Source organism: Labrus bergylta, chromosome 23 (assembly GCF_963930695.1).
Source record: "Labrus bergylta chromosome 23, fLabBer1.1, whole genome shotgun sequence".
NCBI classification, from domain to species: domain Eukaryota; kingdom Metazoa; phylum Chordata; class Actinopteri; order Labriformes; family Labridae; genus Labrus; species Labrus bergylta.
The window spans coordinates 15,354,959-15,373,619 of NC_089217.1; the positions used below are offsets into that span (position 1 = coordinate 15,354,959).

The 18,661-nt window shown below is 42.2% G+C and overlaps 1 protein-coding gene across 1 annotated transcript in view; it reads right to left on the reverse strand.

The window, feature by feature from the left end:
- Positions 1-18,661, reverse strand: part of cdk17 (cyclin dependent kinase 17) — a 51,676-nt gene that overhangs the window by 9,262 nt on the left and 23,753 nt on the right. Inside the window, exons 3-5 of the mRNA XM_020634816.3 lie at positions 13,818-13,982; positions 5,765-5,898; positions 1,631-1,756 (exon numbers count right to left, since the gene is read on the reverse strand). Coding sequence (XP_020490472.1) covers positions 1,631-1,756; positions 5,765-5,898; positions 13,818-13,982 — 425 coding nt within the window. The remainder of the gene's footprint in view (positions 1-1,630; positions 1,757-5,764; positions 5,899-13,817; positions 13,983-18,661) is intronic.

Consider the following 18,661-nt stretch of genomic DNA (forward strand, 5'->3'; position numbering starts at 1 on the left):
AAGGTTAGACTGAAGGACTGACTCATGAAGGATTATTAAATCATCAGTAAGACAAAGTGTTTAAAGGTGTTTATTTATATGCTTTAGCCTTTATTTTGAATGGACAGTGGATAGAGAGGGAAATCGGGAAAGGTGCCGCAAGTCAGACTTGAACCCCGGCTGCCCGCTTGGAAAATTATAGCCTCCGCACATCGTGGACAAAACTAAACGCTAGGCCATTTGCGCCCCAATAAAACAAAGTTTTTGCCCTGTTTTGAATTCCACGATCTGCTCAATGGGTGGTTTTACTCTCCCCACAACTCCAGGACAGAGCTCATTGCAGATACTCAATTTCTTTAAATAAACCAAAAACAAATGCAGGTGTGCAGTATTGTTGTTATTCTGTTAATGTAAGTCAGTCTTTCTGCTATCTATAATGTATTAGTATTAGAGCCAGACTACGATGGGATTTTTTGGGCTGATACTGATATTAGGGATAGAAAAAAATCAGATACCAACATACCGGCCGATATCTCTCTTAGATCTCTCTTCAATCTTTACAGGTAGATATAGATGCTATATGACTTGTGAATGAATCTAGTAATATCAGCACATATCTGCGATTAAAATCAGCCGATACTGATATTCACTGGCTAATATCAGTCGATATTATCGGCTGGCCGATTAATCATTCGGTCTCTAATTAGTATACACAATTATACTCCATGAGGGTTTAAGAGTGGTGCAAAACAGCAGCTGAGCCTCAAACCAAAACCTGTCTTGAAAAACTTTGTTGATTTCAAACAGTTGGACTCTTTAGGTGCATTACAACTCTTAGGGCCTAGTTGGTGGAATTTGCAAAAAAATAAAATGATACTCCATTTCGGAGTCTTGACTCAGTCAAATACAAAAACACAGACGTGACAAAAATGTTTTTTAAGATTCAGTATGACTTTATAAGACAATAATGTCTTTGTGTCTGTATGAATCAACCTCCATTAAACACAATATGAAACCATAGTGAACATATAAGCATCTTTCGCTTTCTTCAAATGTAGTTCAGTGCAAAATTGACCCAGTTATGGTTGTCTGTCTGTACTGCTACCAGGATCGGCTGACAGCTCAGTCTGCATAATTTAAATAGTGCGACTGAACAGAATGCAGTTGTCTTAATATTTGGATTTTCTTCTTTGCAGCATTTTTACTGGGTTTTTTTCACTGTAGCTGCTGGTTTGTTTTAAGATGATGTGGTATCAGGATGATTTGCAAGGGGCAAAGGCAAGATTTTTATTCACTTGGTCTTAAAGAAAGAGATCCAACCAAATGTTCACTTTGCACAAACAAGCACGTTTCAAAGCGTTGGTGTCACGGTTGGTAAGCTTCTGCTGCACATAAACCTCTTTGTGGCAGTTTGCAACAAACATCACAGCTGAGTGTTATGATCTCATTTGATGGGACTAAAGGCAGGAGGTAAACACTCCAGATTAATCAATCCCAATCTCACACAGGGCCAGTTGCCATGGTAACTTGCACAGAGGGAGTCTTCGTTAACAGCACCACAAAAGCAATAAAAGATAGAAACTGCAGACACAACACTTAGACACACACGAACGCACACACACACACACAAACGGTAACACAGACTCTTTACCAGCGAGGCTCGGCGGGAGCGTCGGCTGAGCGGCTGGTCGAAGGGCGGGCTGCTGAGCTGCAGCTTCTCCAGGTAACCGTCGGGAATTCGGATGTCAGCAGGCAGAGACAAGCGCTTGTTGAGGTCCTAAAACACACACAGATTCATGAATAATTAAGAATTTGAACTGACTTTTTTTACATTTTATTTGGACAGTGGATAGAGTCAGAAGTCAGGAAAGAGAGTGACAGAGAGAGAGAGAGAGAGAGAGAGAGAGAGAGAGAGAGAGAGAGAGAGAGAGAGAGAGAGAGAGAGAGAGACACACAGTAGGGAATGACATGCAGGAACGGAGCCACAGGTCGGATTTGAAACCAGGCAGTCCACTTGGAGGACTTGAGCCTCTGTTCACGGGGCTGGTGCACTAACCACAGGCTAGCAGCACCGCTGACTTTTTGAAATACCTCTAGTGCACATAGGCCTGCACAATATGAATATGAGAAAATATATCAATAACTGCAGTATGTGATATATAAACAACAAATACAAAAATGTACTGTATATACTGTAAGCAATAAGTCCATATTCTGTTTTCATGTTTTTCACAACATCTGTGTTCGCAGCTTGCTTCTCTTGAATAATCAATCTGAAAAGCTGTTTTTCCTCTCCAGACTGGCACCTGATAGCAAGCTTGAGCTTCATACTGCTGCATATTTTTGGTGTGAAAGCACGGCCATAACACCTAGGTTTCAAACTTATAGGCTGAATGTAAACACCGGGAGTGAAAGAGCATAAAATAAATTCCCATATGTTGCAATCAATTCAGACATTTGTGATGTTGGTCCATGTTTCACCTCAGAATTAAAAAGGCAAAATCCTCTATTGCAAGGCCAAATCTTACGTATTAAACTTTAACACACTCTCTTTGTTTTTACTGCATGAGTGGGTGGATAAGCCATATTTTGCTTTTCCTGCTGGGAGGAAATGTACTGCTGTATGTGTTACATGAGGCGTCAGGCATGTTTGTTAAGTAAGCAGCAAAAGACAATGTAGGATACTGATACCGCCCACACACACCCACCCAACCCGCCTCCACACACGCGCGCACACACGCACGCACGCACGCACGCACACACGCACACACACACACACAGGAGCATAGTCTAAACTAACTCGCTCTCATCTCCTCGTTCTCCCAGAGAGAGGAGACAGAGATCAGGTCGATCCCCATCTTATGGAGGGTAAAAAATATGAGGAGGCTTGTCGTAGTGTGACTGCGGCCGGAGAGCAACATCTTCATGAGCACAAATCAGATCGTGTCCTAACAACAACAAAAACAAAACAGCAAGAAAAACCAGGCGAGCATATTGTGTCTGTTTATTACGGTTTCAGCTCCTATTCTCAGTCCGTGTTCACGCCACAAGGGCTGCCATTGTTAATATTACTCAGCTCATCATGTCTCATAGTTGCTGAAGGCTGATCGGATCTATTCTAGGATCAAATAAGAGCACATCTGATAGTGCTGACGTGACATAATGCTGCTGTCTGATGTGGAGAGACGAGGCTGAGTGGGGTATTAATACACCGAGAACATCACATGTGTTTTGTTATCATCCGAGCTTTTAAGTTTGGCTTGTCCTCTCTCGTTTCATCACCGACCTCTATGACAACGCTGCTCGCAGATGATGCCAGAATTATGACAACAAAGAGTTGATATGAAAGCTGTGATTATGTAAGGTAAATCGGCGTCTTGAAAAAGGAAAGGTATTATGTAATGTAACTCAGTGCTGCTTAAAAAAACTAATCACACAATGACAGCCTAAAACCAATTTTTTTGTCCGTCCTGTCTCGTCTAGTTTTATTTTGTGAGGCACTCTGTCATATATGTGCATCTCAAATCTATGCACAAACTTCAACTGGTCCAGAACTCTGCTGCTCCAGAACCACCCTCCACTAATCGCATCACTGCTGTCCTTCAGCAGCATCGTTTGTCCTGGTTAAATAGATTCCGCTCCTCACCTTTAAGGCCGTCCATAACCTCGCTCCTCCTCCTCACGTACCTCTCTCAACTCCTGCACATCAACACACACACACCCACACTCTCAGGTCTTCTTCTTCCCTTTTACTCACTGCACCACCTGCCCGCATGTCCACCATGGGGTCCAAAGCCTTCAGCCGCTCTGTCTTAAAGCACATTATTTTTTAAAACTGGCATTGGAGGGGAAAATTGACCACCCATAGCTAGAAACCAGAAGTCCATATTGTAGATGGTAAATGGACTTGAGTTTATATAACGCTTTTCTAGTCTTCAGACTACTCAAAAGCGATTTACACCACATGTCACACTTCCACATTCACACACTGACGGTAGTGGTCGCTATGTAGTATCATCCATCAGAAGTAACTAATCCCATTCATACACCACTATTAAGCAGTCACAAAGCGAGCACACACTGTGCCCTTAACCTCCTTTCTGACACAACGTAGGATAATGAAAAAACCTCCATTTGTATCAAAAGCAACTCAACAAGAGCAGCAGACTGAAGCTCACGTAACAGCTCATCGCATCCTTGAGCTTCTTTCAAGAATTAAAAAAGGTGATAAAAACTCAAAATCATTTTTAAAAAATAGGGTCACAGCATGAGCGCGAGTGAGGGAGCAGCTGAGACTGAAACATCAAGGATGCAGTCAAGGTGTGGGGTGGGGGGGGGGGTGGGGGGGTGGGTTTGTGACATACGCTCTCCTACCAGCAGGGGGCAGAAGGCCTCCAGGCTGAGACGCTCGTCCTTTTGAGAAGAAAACTTCCCCCAGGGTTAAATATTTTAAAAGAAGATTTAATGTGGATGTCTGCGTAAGATGTAGGGCGAACCCACACAAAAGGCCAACATTAGCATTGTTTATTTGGAGAAGAGAGGCTGAGCACCTTTCTCAGCTTATGTAACGGCTTGTGTGGAGAAACAGAAGTGAAGAAGAAGCGAGGGTACAATCTTTTATTTGAGATATGCTTCACACACATGTTAAAATACACACACATGCACAAACAGGATACTATGGACACTAATGGAGAGATGTCAGAGTGAGGGGGGCGGCCCACAGCAAGCGGCTGGTGGGGGTGGGGGGGGGGGGGGGGGGGGGCGGTTGGTGCCTTGCTCAAGGGCCCCCTCGGCAGTGCTCAATAAGTGAACTGGCACCTCTCTGCACCGGGACTTGAGTCGGCAACACTCCAGTTCCCAACCCAGGTCCCTACAGACTGAGCTACTGCCCCCTCCCTGTATGAGTACGAGAAATTAACTGGTGGCTCGCAGCAAATCTGTCTCCAGAAATGAATTTAAAAAACACTTTTGACACTAGCAGGCAAAGAAGAAGCCCCCCTGATAATCATGAGGACTTCTTCCAATTTATCCTTTCTGAATTTTATGTGCTGAGCTCGTGTTTGTGCCTAGTGAGCCTGTGGGCTAACCACCAAAGCCAATTTAACATCTTTGATCCAGTGTCTATTTAAAATGCTTGTTCTTGTAGATAAAAACTGAAAAGCTTTTCGGTTAGAAAAAAAAAAAGGTTTCTGCAGAAATGAGTGACTGCTGGAGCCTTCTGTCACAACTTGTTTCCAGTTGTGCATTTAAATATTACATTTTGAATGTGACTGTATGCAAATGTGGTATTTCTTTTAAAGGGCAGAAAATGTTGTGGAACATGAAAGAGAAGTTCCAGTTTAATCTATAATGTTATGAAAGCGGGGCTTGTGTTCTGATCTCCAGCAGGTATTTGACTGCCAGTTTAATATTAGTGCTCATTTTAACGTCATTATATTCATCCTAGCAAGAGGAACAGAGCAGAACTCGATCCCAGCATGCTTTGAGACCGCTGACATGTTGAGAACCACGGCAGTTACTGCACAAATTATCACTCTGCTTCTCCTTACCAGCCCCATTGGTGCTCCTCAGGGAGCAGGGCTGCTGCTAGTATCACGACAGCCAGACACCCACAGCCCATTAGAAGACAAACAATCCCCCCTACAAACCCCCCTCCTGAATCAGATCTCATGAGGCCCAGAGAGGAGGAGATGAAGAGCGGAGTAGAGACGATTGAGGATGGACTTGCTGTGTAAGCCATTCTTGCTGATATTGTGTGTAGTGTGTGCTTGTAAGTGTGTCTCACCTCCATAGAGATCCGCCGGTGGATACGGTTTCTCAGACAGACGCCCGTCGGAGATTGCACCTCGTCTGAAGACGTCCCCGATGCCTGGTCGCTCTCCCCGTCCGAGCCCATCTTCAGATTCTCGTGCACAATATCTATGACAGACGGAAAATAACAAAGCACAATGGAAGACGCATAAATGTGCTGAAAGGCATTTTGTTGGAACAAAATCCCAGTAGACGGGTCACATAGAGGCGTCTCGTTGATTTAAATCACAGCCGGTCCACTGTTCATATCAAGTATTTATAAAAGTGTTTTTGTTCCCTTTCCAAGGTGATACAGCAACATCCTCTTATGTGAACAATAAAGTCAGGACGACATGAGCAGCTCTAGACTATCTAGTATCAGTGTTGTTGCTTTTGTATTTCTGAGTGAAACAGATTTAAATTTAACTTTGACAAAGCGGGGGCGGCCCCCACAGACAGGAGTACACAGGAAGACGTATCCATCAGGGAGAAAGACACAAAGCCAATCACAGGCTCCGTGTCTCTGGGTATTAACTGAATCTGCTACCAAAAAAAACCCCCACTTTCCTCAAAGTGAATACATTCGAGCAAAGCTGGTCCCTCCTCACAAAAGTTTGCGATGTCCTGCTGTGGTTTCGCTGATTTGAAAAGTTCTGCTGTTAAAAGTCTGAGTCATTAGGGAATTATTTATTTTACTTATAATTTAGCTGTAATGGGAAGTGGAGCCCGACCGATTAATCAGCCAGCCGATAATATCGGCCGAGATCAACATATCAAGTGACGATCGTTATCAGCTACTTTTAGCACAGATATGTGCTGATGTTACTGGATTTATTCACCAGTCAAACAGCATTTCCTTTGAGTTTCATTGTTTTACACTACTAGTTCTCTTTCACCAGCAGAGGGCGCTATATGGATTACATTGAGCATCATCACTCTCTAGAGTGTCAAGCGGTGATGCACGTACATGCACAGTTACTTTCCAGTGGAGTGACCATCTTGTCTTCATTATTTATCATTTCCACAAGTGTTTGATAACGACATTTAAAGGGACAAACACATTAAATGTAGATCTATATCTATATTTATCTCTACAGATCGGAGAAAGATCTAACAAAGATATATACGGGAGGTCAATTTGTCTGTATCAGATTTTTTCTTTCCGATATCGGTATCGGACCCAAATATTCCATATCAGTCGGGCCCTAATGGGAAGCATGACAGGTGGTAAAAAATGCTAAGCTATGGTAAAAATAGAGGATACTAATAAGTACGATTTGAACTAAAATGGATTAATTTGGGAATATGTCATCACATTTTAAGATCAGTAATGACATTGTTGGCTCCATAATGGCTCCAAAGCTGCACATGTACAAGTGAAGATGTTATAAAGTGCACATCTTTAATCCCAAACCAATTTTCCAATGTCTCTCATCTCCTCTCACACCCTTGTAACCTCGGAGGCCAAAAATTAAACACTCCAACATGCACCACTTCCCTCCAGGGCAGTAAAAACTACCACAACTACCATAACACAGCAGGAGCAAACACACTGATGCACAAACCACATGCAGCCCCCTCACTCCTCACTCCACACTCACACAGTTAATGAGAAGCCATGGTGAAGGGCTCTCTGTGATCAGCGTGTAAGCGCCTCCAAACACGCAGTCTGTCATCAAATGTGAAAGCACAGAGCGGAAAAACGAAGACGAGAGAAATCTCTTTAAGGTCTCTGTTGATGGAGAATATTTCTCTGCATAATACGCCAAAGATGGTTGTAATTATAAAGTCTAGATTCGAGGAGATAATGAATGTAGGCGTGCACCATTTGACTCTATTCATGCACCTTCAATTAGACATCACGATACTCTGTGGTGGGCCAATAACCCAAAGGAAAACGTTTAAAAGCCAACGTGTCTGTGCTCCTCAGGTTAAAAGCCTGAAGTCTCCCAAGATTAAAGGAAATGCTAATCCACCTTGATGTAAAATGTTTCCTTTGGGGTTGACACTCTGTGTGCCACTCCGTATGTCACTCTTTGTTTTCACAGGCGGCTGAAGCTCGGTTTCTCCTGCGGCATCTTTGAGCTTCGGTTTTGGAAACAGTAAACTACATGACATGTACAGCAGCTTTGTGAGTGCAACAGAAGACATAAGACTTAAGTTGTAGGCTGATATTCAACATTTAGTAGGAGTCAAAAAGATGTAATTTAAAAATATCAAGAAAAGAAAAGACGAGGGATGTTTGGAGATTTACCAAAATAAAAGAGGATGGACTAGAAAAAGCTCTATACAAGCTGAAGTCACATTCAGGACCACCTCTTACAATGTAAACCCACAAAATGACTGATCAGTGTTGCCAGATGAAAAATAAAGCAGTATCATACTGCAGCTTTAAAACTATCTTATTTTACTTAAAATTATCGTACAGATAAAAAAACAAAGAGATGGGTCCACACTGAACTGCACACCACATTAATGTAAATAAACTAACAAACTAACTATTAAACTGTAGATTTTTTGCAAACTGCTCCGTCTCCAGCCGCTGTGTAGCCGAGCTAGTAGCATCTTAATTTGTTGGGACGTGCGTCTTCCAACAGTCTGTCTGGTGTTAGGAACCACAGGTGTGAGCAGGGCATCAGGTGCTGATTTGATTGGCAGGTAGAGTCTGGCAGCAGAGCGGCGGGCATGCTGGTCAGGTACTGAACGGTGCAGATGTGATGGCTGTCTTAACCATGCTGATGTGATTGTTTGCTCTCAATCACAAACAATGCGTGGTTAAGGGGACACTGAAATTGTAAGAGCATCGCACATTTGGCCTTATCTGCAATTATTGATCTTACATCGTACAGAGGGCAAAATGATGGTACAAATACGATAGTTAGCGTACATCTGGAAACACTGTGACTCATAAAAAGTGAAACTTGTTGCATTTACGACAAAAACAGAAAGTTTCCATTGCTGCAACACCTGTTGGTTTACCATTTGCCTGGGAAACTGAGGGGTGAGGAGTGAAAAGCTTGGTGGGGGGAGGGGCTTAAAACTTCTGGTCAAAACAAAAAAAAACATTCTACACCAGAATCTAAACTTAGAAAGACATACTGGCTGCTGCGTTGTCAGAGAAGCCAGCACTTCAACATTCAACACTTCATTCATTAATGTCTGATGATAAAGGAAGGTCATTTTATGATTTAATTCAGTAAATATCTTACAGATTGGACCTTTAAGGCATAACCCTCGAGATGATATTTGATACCAAAAATGGTTTGTTTGGTCATGTTTACATTCTGTTTTTCCCCACTCGATATAGTTTCTTTGTTAGAGGAGCAGTTTCTCAACACTATGCAAGGTTCAAGGTCTCCACATGTGGGCTCCTTTGGATATCCTGCATGTGTGATCCATCATTACTATGTTTTAATATGATGTCATCGACATCAGTATGACTGTTTATTGTTCTGGGTCCTGCTGCTGTATCAGAGCTGTATCAGGGTATTGCTGAGGAAAAGCTCACATTTTCTATTGTGAACCAATCACAGGGAGAACAATGTATTTGATGTTTATGTGACAGAGATAACTGCAATTGTTCATCACAAATTGATTTACAGAACAAGGTGATTGGCATGTCTGGCATTTTTCCATCTTGCAGAAATACTTTAATTTTTTGCAAAGTAGTAGCAGCCCGACAAGAAATGTATCGCATCGTATCGTACAAAGACATGAGGAACTGCAGACGTCAACTCCATTCCTGAGCAACTACAATGAAAATAGGAAAATGATTAAAGGACTTCTTTATTAGAACTAAATGTGTAATTTGGCTGAAATGTTGATCGATACCTTAGTGACTCTCCTGGGATTTTTCTTACAAAAGAAGTTGTCCCTACAATTCTGGGAGTCATTTACAGCCCTCGCTTTTTATATCAGTAACCAAAACTAAAAGGTAGAGAGTTTTTTTTTTTAATGTCTTTATCTTTTGTCCAAAACAAGAACATTAAAGGTCACATATTCTTCTCCTTTTCAACCAGTTTAAATAAGTCTCAGAGCTCCCCAAAACATGTGTGTGAAGTTTCTTGTTCTAAATCCACTCTGATCCTGTATTTGATCATGCCTATAAACCCCTCTATTTCAGCCCTGCTCAGAACAGGCTGTTTCTGTGTCTGTACCTTTAAATATGTAAATGAGCTGTGTCTGACCACGCCCCTTTAGAAGGGCATGTGTGGCTTGGTTTTTTCACATTATGCCCTATAATTTACAGTGGAAAAGCAGACTCAGAGGGCAGAACAAACACCTAGCTGTGGGAGTGTCACCCACCTGGGGGAGGGGTTACTGCCCTTTGTGATGTCATGAAGGGAAAATCTCTGAACGGCCTGTTTGAGCACACATTTTCTGCAAAGTGGAGCAGGCGAAAGATGGAGAGGATGGACTTTTCTCATAATTTGGTGGTTTGCAGATGGACTAGGGACACATTTAAGTGTTTTAAAAACATGGTAAAGTCTATTTTGCATTGTAGAGTATGTGACTTTCAAAGCTGCTTAGCCTTTCATTTCAATGTTGACACTGCATGCCATCTGGGGGGGGGGGGGTCTGCATGCAAGCAAGCCCATATGTACACAATAGCAGTCAGATGTAGAGCATAAAAAGATGTATCATGTTTTAGTGAATAAAGATGTGAGTGAGCATGTTTGATGAATGAAAAGAATGTGCACAGGGAAATGTTTCTACGAATGCTTTGACAAACAATAAGATTAAATCCCGACTTTGACACAGTTTAGAAAGTTCTTCCACTTCCTATCTGTCTTCCCTAGAAGTGAAACCCTCATCTCCTCCTAACCTACTTACACATTCTTCATAAACATCCTGCAAACACTTCACTCTTCCCCCCACTTTTCTCCCCTTCAACTTTCCTCTTTGAAGATTTCTAAATGATCTCTGTTCCCTTTCCCCGTCACTTCTGGCTCATTAACATGTTTCTTGCCCAACTTCAAAAAAACCTCTTGTCAGTTCCTCTGACTCCCATTTTCACTCTTCATGTTCCTGCTTTGCTTCAATCTTGTTTTTCTCTCTTCTTGAGAGGTTTTCACAGGCACACTCCCTCTGTTGCTTTAACACATTCCTTCACTACCTGCATTTTTCAAACTCGTGTGCCTCCTCTCCGAAGCCTCCAAATGATCTCATCTGTCCCACTTTCCCCCCCGTTCAACCTCCTTTTACTTTCACATACCTCTCCACATTATCTCCTGGTATTTCATATCTTTCCTCACACTCTAACAAAACTCAGAAGTCTTTCTCACACAACAATATTTTCACTTCCACTACCTCAGCTAACTTGATTTCTTCTCTTCAAAACACCCTTAAGGTTTTTTTGTAAACTTCCCACGCAGTTTTTGCTTTACATTTATCTTCTTTTTTTTATCTCTCTTCTTCCACTTTCTAAAAGAACCTTGACATATTTTATCCTCAACCCATTTTTTTTTTTTTTGCATCTCTCTCGTCTCCTAACACTCTTTTCCCCCTCTTGTGTTGAGACCTTTTGATCAATCTCTCTTTCTACTTATCCGACTCTGTACTGTCTTTCCTAATAAGCACACATAAGAGCAGCAGCAGTATGTGGGACATCAATGTCCTACTTAAATGTCCTGTTTTTAGATCCAAGTCCCTCTATCTAGGCCAAGGTCCAAAGTGAGGCTCAATAGTTACTCTGGTGTTACATCCACCGAACTGAGCTGTGGCTCATTGCTACATGCTACATTGAAATGAGAAACATCAATTCATTCCAAAGAGATTATCTTAATTGGAAAACTTGGTTAATGCACTTGCAGACAATTGACCTGAGGAGCAGCATGTGGGAGCGCAAACAGCCAAATTTTCACTTGGACCTTATCTGGAGTTTCTCCTGTCAGCCCCCTAGTATTTTTGCTGCAAAAAGTCGGTGTGAGCTGATGTGAGAACGCAGAAGAATATTATCCGGAGAATTCACCTCGAGCCAGTGGAAGAGGGTGGTGACATTTATATACTGACACAGATACATGGTGCATAGACTGTATGCACCCGACCACTACGATCTCATGTGATTAAACTGCTGCATTATGTTTTCTGATCAGAAGTATATTCTTCTCACTCTGTTGTTTACATTGTAATTCAGTTGAAATACACCTAGTATTGTATATATAGTGAACTCTTGCTCGTCAGACACTTCTGCGTTGTTTTTTTTACATCATGTCATGCCTCAGTAAAGCCCCACCCCCCACCCCCCCTCCCGTCCTACAGGGATACAGTCCCCTGCTGCTGTGAGGTGCATATGTGAACGACCAGCTCAGGAGAATTTTAGGAGCAGTACTCCTGAAATGATCTAGATATTTTCAGGACTACATATGTGCAAACTGTCTACAGTCTGTTTTTACAGATGCGTCTGATTCCTGCTTGGTAATGAGGGGAAACATTCAGTCATTCAGTGTTTGTCTAGTGCAAGGCTATGTTACTGCTCATGAAGGCTGTGAAAAAAAAGGAATGAATCTGTGTTAGAACTCGTACATGAAAACATTTATCAAACACTCAGAAAGTGCTACAATTTGACAATGATAACGAGAGTATGAGTCTTAAGCGAATATGTAATAATTTTAGTAGCCTCAAAGCATGCTAACATTTCTCAACCAGCACTAAAAGCATCATGTGGAACTTGGTTATCCTTGTTTTTTTCCCAAAGTACTAGACAAAATAAAAATGTTGACCTGATGAGTCATTCCATTTCATTCTGAAGAGGGCATAAATGTCTGATTTAAATTCATGGCAATCCATGAAAAAGCTTCAGAAACCTTTCACTCCAAACACAAATGTTAATCTCCTGGGGCCTCCACTGGAAAGGTCAGAGGTCATTGGGATTCATCATATTTAAACCATAAATGTATGAACTACACTTTTTTGTCAATCCATCTAGAAGATGACAACAATATCACTTGAAAAGTCACATAACACAGAAAGGTAAATAAAGTGTGTACTGAGAGAGCGTTCACTATTTTTTGTAAGACTTTTGTAAAAGATAACATAAAGAAATGCATTTTTTATAATTGAACCCGTCAACAGAAGAAGTTAGTCAAACTTCCAGTTATATAATTGTTTCTGTTTCAGTTGTGATTACTGGGTGTGTTATGTCTAACGTTGAACCATAGACTGTATATACAGTATGAACAGAGCAACAGCTGCCTAGGAGTGAAGCCATAATATTTAGAGCTCCCCCTGCTGACCGGCTGCAGTACAGGTCATAAACCCCACCTCCTCAATGATAACAGATAACAAACTGTAAAATCAAAATGTACATCAGATAATCTCTTTATAAAACCCGGTATCTTCATGAAAGTTATTATCACGCTACCTAAAGACAATTAAAACCAAAATCATGAAAAGTGTATCTGGTGAAAATGACAAACCCTGCCTTTTAATTTTAATGTATGGCATGTCTTCCTTGAAGGAAGAAAAGAAGAAGGACTTGCTGCTTTTTGATAAGTAAGTTGCTGCACTTTCACATTTCATTAACTGTAAATGTAACTGTGACCCCATCCTGTCACATCCTGAAAACTTGCTTGGCTACATGCTCAAAAAGCCTTCAAGCTAGTGCATGTTCATAAACACAACACTCTGTTCCTGTGTCTCATATTGTCCCCTGAATCATCTCATCACCCCTCCGGACTGTCCCGACCCCCCCAGCTTCATATCTGCTGCAGCTTTGAATCATCCCGGCATCAACTTTCATTCAAACCCTTGGGGTGAGACTCAGAACGAGTATGATGAATCAGTTCACACAAGACACTGCGTCATGTTTCACTGAATCCCCCATCCAGCTGGGTGTGTGAAAACAGCTCAGCTGAGGGCGAGGAGAGGAGCTGCCTCACAGCAAAGATACCCGGCGCCTTTGGCCAAAAGTGTTTGTGAATGTAAGGAGCAGAATGGAAATATCAAGAACGTGACACGTTTCCTGTTTGTTCCTGAACGCCATCTGCTCTCCCACTACTCACTTCCTTCCTTTTGTGTGTGTGTGTGAACATGTGTGTATGTCTCACCCAGGCGACTGCCGTTGCGTGGCATTGCCATGAAGGACCCGAGGGAGCCACCGATGACGCTGTGTGGTCGTCGGAGGGGCGGCTTCTTGAAGGAGCCAGTGTACTGGTGCAGGAAGGAGTGCATGCTGTGGGAGGTGGGGGGGCGGCCGTTCCTCATGAAGGGCTCTGAAACGCACAAAAAAAACAACAGCTGTCGTAATTTTTTCACATGTTCTGCAGATCAACAGAGGCTTTTTAAAACCCACAGCAGGCACTACTACTCTTCAGAGAGTCAGTGGGAAATGACATGCGGGAAAGGAGCTGCAGGTCAGACTTGAACCCGGGTCGCCCGCTTGCAGGACTACAGCCTCTGTACATGGGACGCAACCAAACTGCTAGGCAATCAGTGCACAAGCTTTTATCTTTTTTCTTGGCTTTAAGGCTGTTCTTCACTTGATAAGTAACCTGTGCAGCAAAGCCCTGTTTTAGCCATTTAACCTTTTAAAAAAACACAAAAACATCAGCTTAAACATGGAGAAACGTGCATGGAAAATTGTAACAAGGTTTCAAATATTCTCCAAAGTTACCTGACAAATTTACGTCCGATTAAAAAGCGCAATACTTGGTACAGAAACAATCCTCTGTCCAACAACAAGCATGCACGCCGATAATGATGTCATTTCTGTGACATGCTTGTTGCATTCCCCTCGTCTGTCTACACGTTTCCTTTGCAATGAATGATGGGATAGATTGCTTGGTTGGTGGCCATTGGTTGCACACTACTTTTCACAATGCATTCTGGGATACCATGAGTACATTTATTCTCACAAGTAGTTCAGAATCAGACAGCACTACAAAATGTCAAATTCTCTTTTGAGTGTACTAAATGGTACACTAGTAGCGAGTAGTGGGTGGCGTTTGCCGTAAATACGGTAAGAAGAGACCATCAGTGGTCAAAATTAGCTCCACTCATTCCTAACACGCCGTGCTCTTCTGAAATTTTGTTAGCTTTAGCATAGCATGGCTAAATATTTCCCCCTATGGCTAGACTTTTGGTGAGTGACGTTAACCGGCTCCTGGTTGTAGCCTTTAATTCATCCAACAGACATGAGAGTGACATCAGAGCTATCATCTATTTCCTCCCAAAAAAAAGAAGAGAGTCTCCCATTACAGATGTTTTTACATCACTAGATATCAGGCAATGTATAGTGTCGAAAAATCAAAACCAGCAGTCAGAATGAAGAACTCAGAGCTGGGGGCAGACAGCTGGAGAAGGGAAAAGTAAACAGCTATATTGCTGGAAAATTGGTAGCCAAAGGGAAATGATGTTAATCAATACACTACACATGAGTCTCACAAGCCTTTATGAGAAATCAAATTTCCATTCTAGTTGGCAAGGAAACCCAGTAAGCAAATATTACAGCCCTGTGCTCTCCCTGCGGGCAGAGCGACAGCCAGAGTTCAGCTGAACCCGAACAAAAAGGTCATAAAGCTCCACTCTGATGTGCATCAGACAGACCAGAAGTCTGTCACATTTGTTCTGTGGGTTTATCTTTCTGCTCCCGCCAGCTTTCTTTAGTTCATCCAACCTTTTAAACCCTGCGCTGGGAGACTGTGCTGTTGTGTTTCCACATGTCGACTTCCAAAATTAACACCATGCTGCCTTCGGGTGCTTGTCTGACACACATGAAATACAAGTTGAGCATGAATTATGTTAATTAGGAGGTAAAGTTGTCAGGACTTGTTGAGATTTGCACGAGCAGAGTATAGAAACTTTCTCAGCAACTGACAAGAAAGCTATACAATCAATGTTTCTCATGTCACAGTTTCAGTGTTATTGGATCATTGAAAAAATCTACACTTATATCGACTTCTAGAAGCTTTGGTGATATGGAATTTGTTGGCCGTTATGTGAAATGCGAGGTCTGTATGTTCAACAAGAGAGAGAGCAGGAGCTAAACACAAAGGGAAAATCGTTTACATATGTCAATCAATATATGAGCTGCCACGCCCACACAGTCCTGAGGAATGGTAAAAAAAAAAAGATTTCTGTTGATGCTTATTCATATATCAAATTAAATTAAATGAAATGTAAAAATCACATGTTTTTTTTATAATAATCAAAGTCAAATTTCCAGAAGCTTTAATACATAATAGTAGTTTTAGGCTTTGTACAGAGCTAAGCTGAATAGCTGCTGGATGAAAGATATAATATTCCCAAAATTATGAACTGTCCCTTTAAATGGCTGAGTGAGTTATTTAAAGGGCACATATTATGAAAAATCCACTTTGACAGTGTTTCTGAACATATATTTGGATAACCTGAGTTTCTACTGACCCACAAAATGTGAAATAAACCCATCGAGTCCTTTGTTTGTGGTCTGCATAAGTCTTACAACACAGAGAAAAATGCTCTGTTTCAAATGTGCTCTCCTTGTGATGTCACAGTGGGATTCTGGTAAAAAAAGAAAATAAATCCCCTCCCCTCCCCTGATATCTCCACCCATGGACTTCATCCCCAGCCTAGTGCAAAATTTTGCGCAGGTCTGCCATTTTTATTCTCTCTACAGAGGAGTGATGTCTACTGGGAAAAACTCAGGGGGGGGGGGCTCAGGGGGGGGGGGCTCATTGCATTTAAAGAGACACACACACCAAAACGGAGTGTTCTGAGAGAGCTGGTTTATACAGGCTCACAAACCTCCTCTGGTGCTTGATTCATGTTATATTTTGAACAAAGCACAGCACAGATGTTTCAATTAGACCACAGGGGGACTGTTTGAAAAGGTGGAGAAGGAGGAGAATATGTCCTCTTTAAACGTGAATAAAAAATAGGTTATGATGACCTCTGACCTCTACGGCGCCGTATCCACTGACTGCATGAAGCGTTTGTGCTCTGAGAAAAAAAAAGCGCTGAATGTCCGTCTTCCTTGAATGACAACAGATCTGTAGGCGGCAAAACTACAGGGAATGTTATACATTTGGAACAGAGCGAAGAAGCGCCAACAGCGCCTTTCTGACACATTTTTCAACTGGAGTGCTCGGAGAGGCCGCACAAAAAGGCAGAGCGCTTGGAAAACAGATGATGGGCGCTGCGCTTTTTCTCCCGTCAGTCGCTTTCTGCTGCAATCCCTCTCTACTCACTGAAACAACTGAAAAAAACCCTGGTCCCCAGAAAAAAAAGCTAGGTGTACACAGAGCCTAATACTGCAGCCTACCTGTAGTTTTTGATAACCCTGAAACTTATATTTAATTTTTCTGCTGTGAGCAAATAACTGAGTCTTTCTCAAAAAGACTGATATGCTTGTCCATTCGATTCTGGCAGCTCTTAATCAAAAACGGTCGCCTTTCTTCTTCATGTGGCTCTCACACTGAGAGCTTACTGAAGCCAAAACAGGCAGAACGTTACGTAACAAAGAGATGTCAAGAAAAGTGTGTTTGCCCGTCTGTGAATGCTTGTTCCTGATATGTTACCTTCTCGCCTGCTAAGCTGCTATTTGAGTGCATTTGAGTGAGAGAGTGTGCATGTGTGTGTGTGTGTGTGTGTGTGTGTGTGTGTGTGTTCAAGTTGCCCCCTGTTACATAAGTTGATAGAGAGCTGCACACTGTAAGTCCATTACAGCTCTCACTGACTCAGGCTGCACTCTCTCTTCATCAACTACAGTGCTTCATCATTTATAAACCCCTGACAGACACCATGAGACTGAAAGCTGTGTGTGTGTTTAAACGCCCGCTGACAGATATGAACAGGAAAGCATCGTCAAAATCGGACCCTTGGAATTGCCTTCCCCATTGAGGACTGTGGCACTGATTCTCCACAACCATTTTATTGATTTTTAAAGCTTGGATGTGACCTTCATTGAAAAGTATTTCACACACATTTTTAACAAAGAGCAGAAAAAACTGACTTTATCGACTCAAAAGATGCTCCTTTCTATTTCCCCCCTGGGGGTTCTGATTCTTGTGTGATGTATGACGCACTCTTCAGGCAGTCACATTGCTTTCTATGAAGACCTCCAGGATCTGTTTGGCTCCCAAGTTAGTTTCTACAGTTTCTGTTTTTAGGCCGCTAACTTTTTCCAGGTAACTGCTAACTGTTGCCAATCACCTTATGTGTACACATTTTAATTCTGCTCAGCTGTTAAACCATCTGCCTGCTTAAAGATGGCACAGCAGCATTAACAACCCCGACCCTCCATAGTTTTATACAGAACACGGCTGAATATTTGTCCTTTAATGAAATATTGCCGCTGGTGGCACTGACAACCTCAATTTCAGAGCGCCTCTCAGCGTCACTCGCTGTCACTTGGTTAAGAGAGTTGGCTCATGGCCCTTCTGCTTCCCTCAGTAGTGACTGTAAGGTCTTTTTTAAGTAGCTTTGTATGCTAACCAAAAGAAGATTAAAACAACATAAAGATGTCCTGTGCTGGTACAAGCAGTGGTTATAAATCTGGAAATTGTACCTCCAAAAAAAAAAGTTGCTGACAAATATGATAAAAATGTTCGGCCCTTTCTTGATTTTGATTGGTCGGTTAGGGAGACGTGACATTGGTGAGGGTTGCAGCAGGATCCAGAAGTTGAACTGTTGTCAACTGAGAGCACTGTGAGGACAGCAGAGAGGGAGGGGGGAAGGGGGGGGGGACAAGCTGATGCTGAGTGCGTTCTAACACTTTGGACGTTGATAGTTGAGAACGTTAACCTGCAATGGTTTTGTATAGAAAGTAGGCGCAGCCATCACCTTACAGCCTTAACGGACACGGGTCTGAGTGCAAAAATCCTGTCTAGTACGAGTTACCTAGTTTCTGAAAGTTTATTTCTATCTGACTTGATGAGTCAATGCTGTTGTTATATTATCCAAAGATATTGCT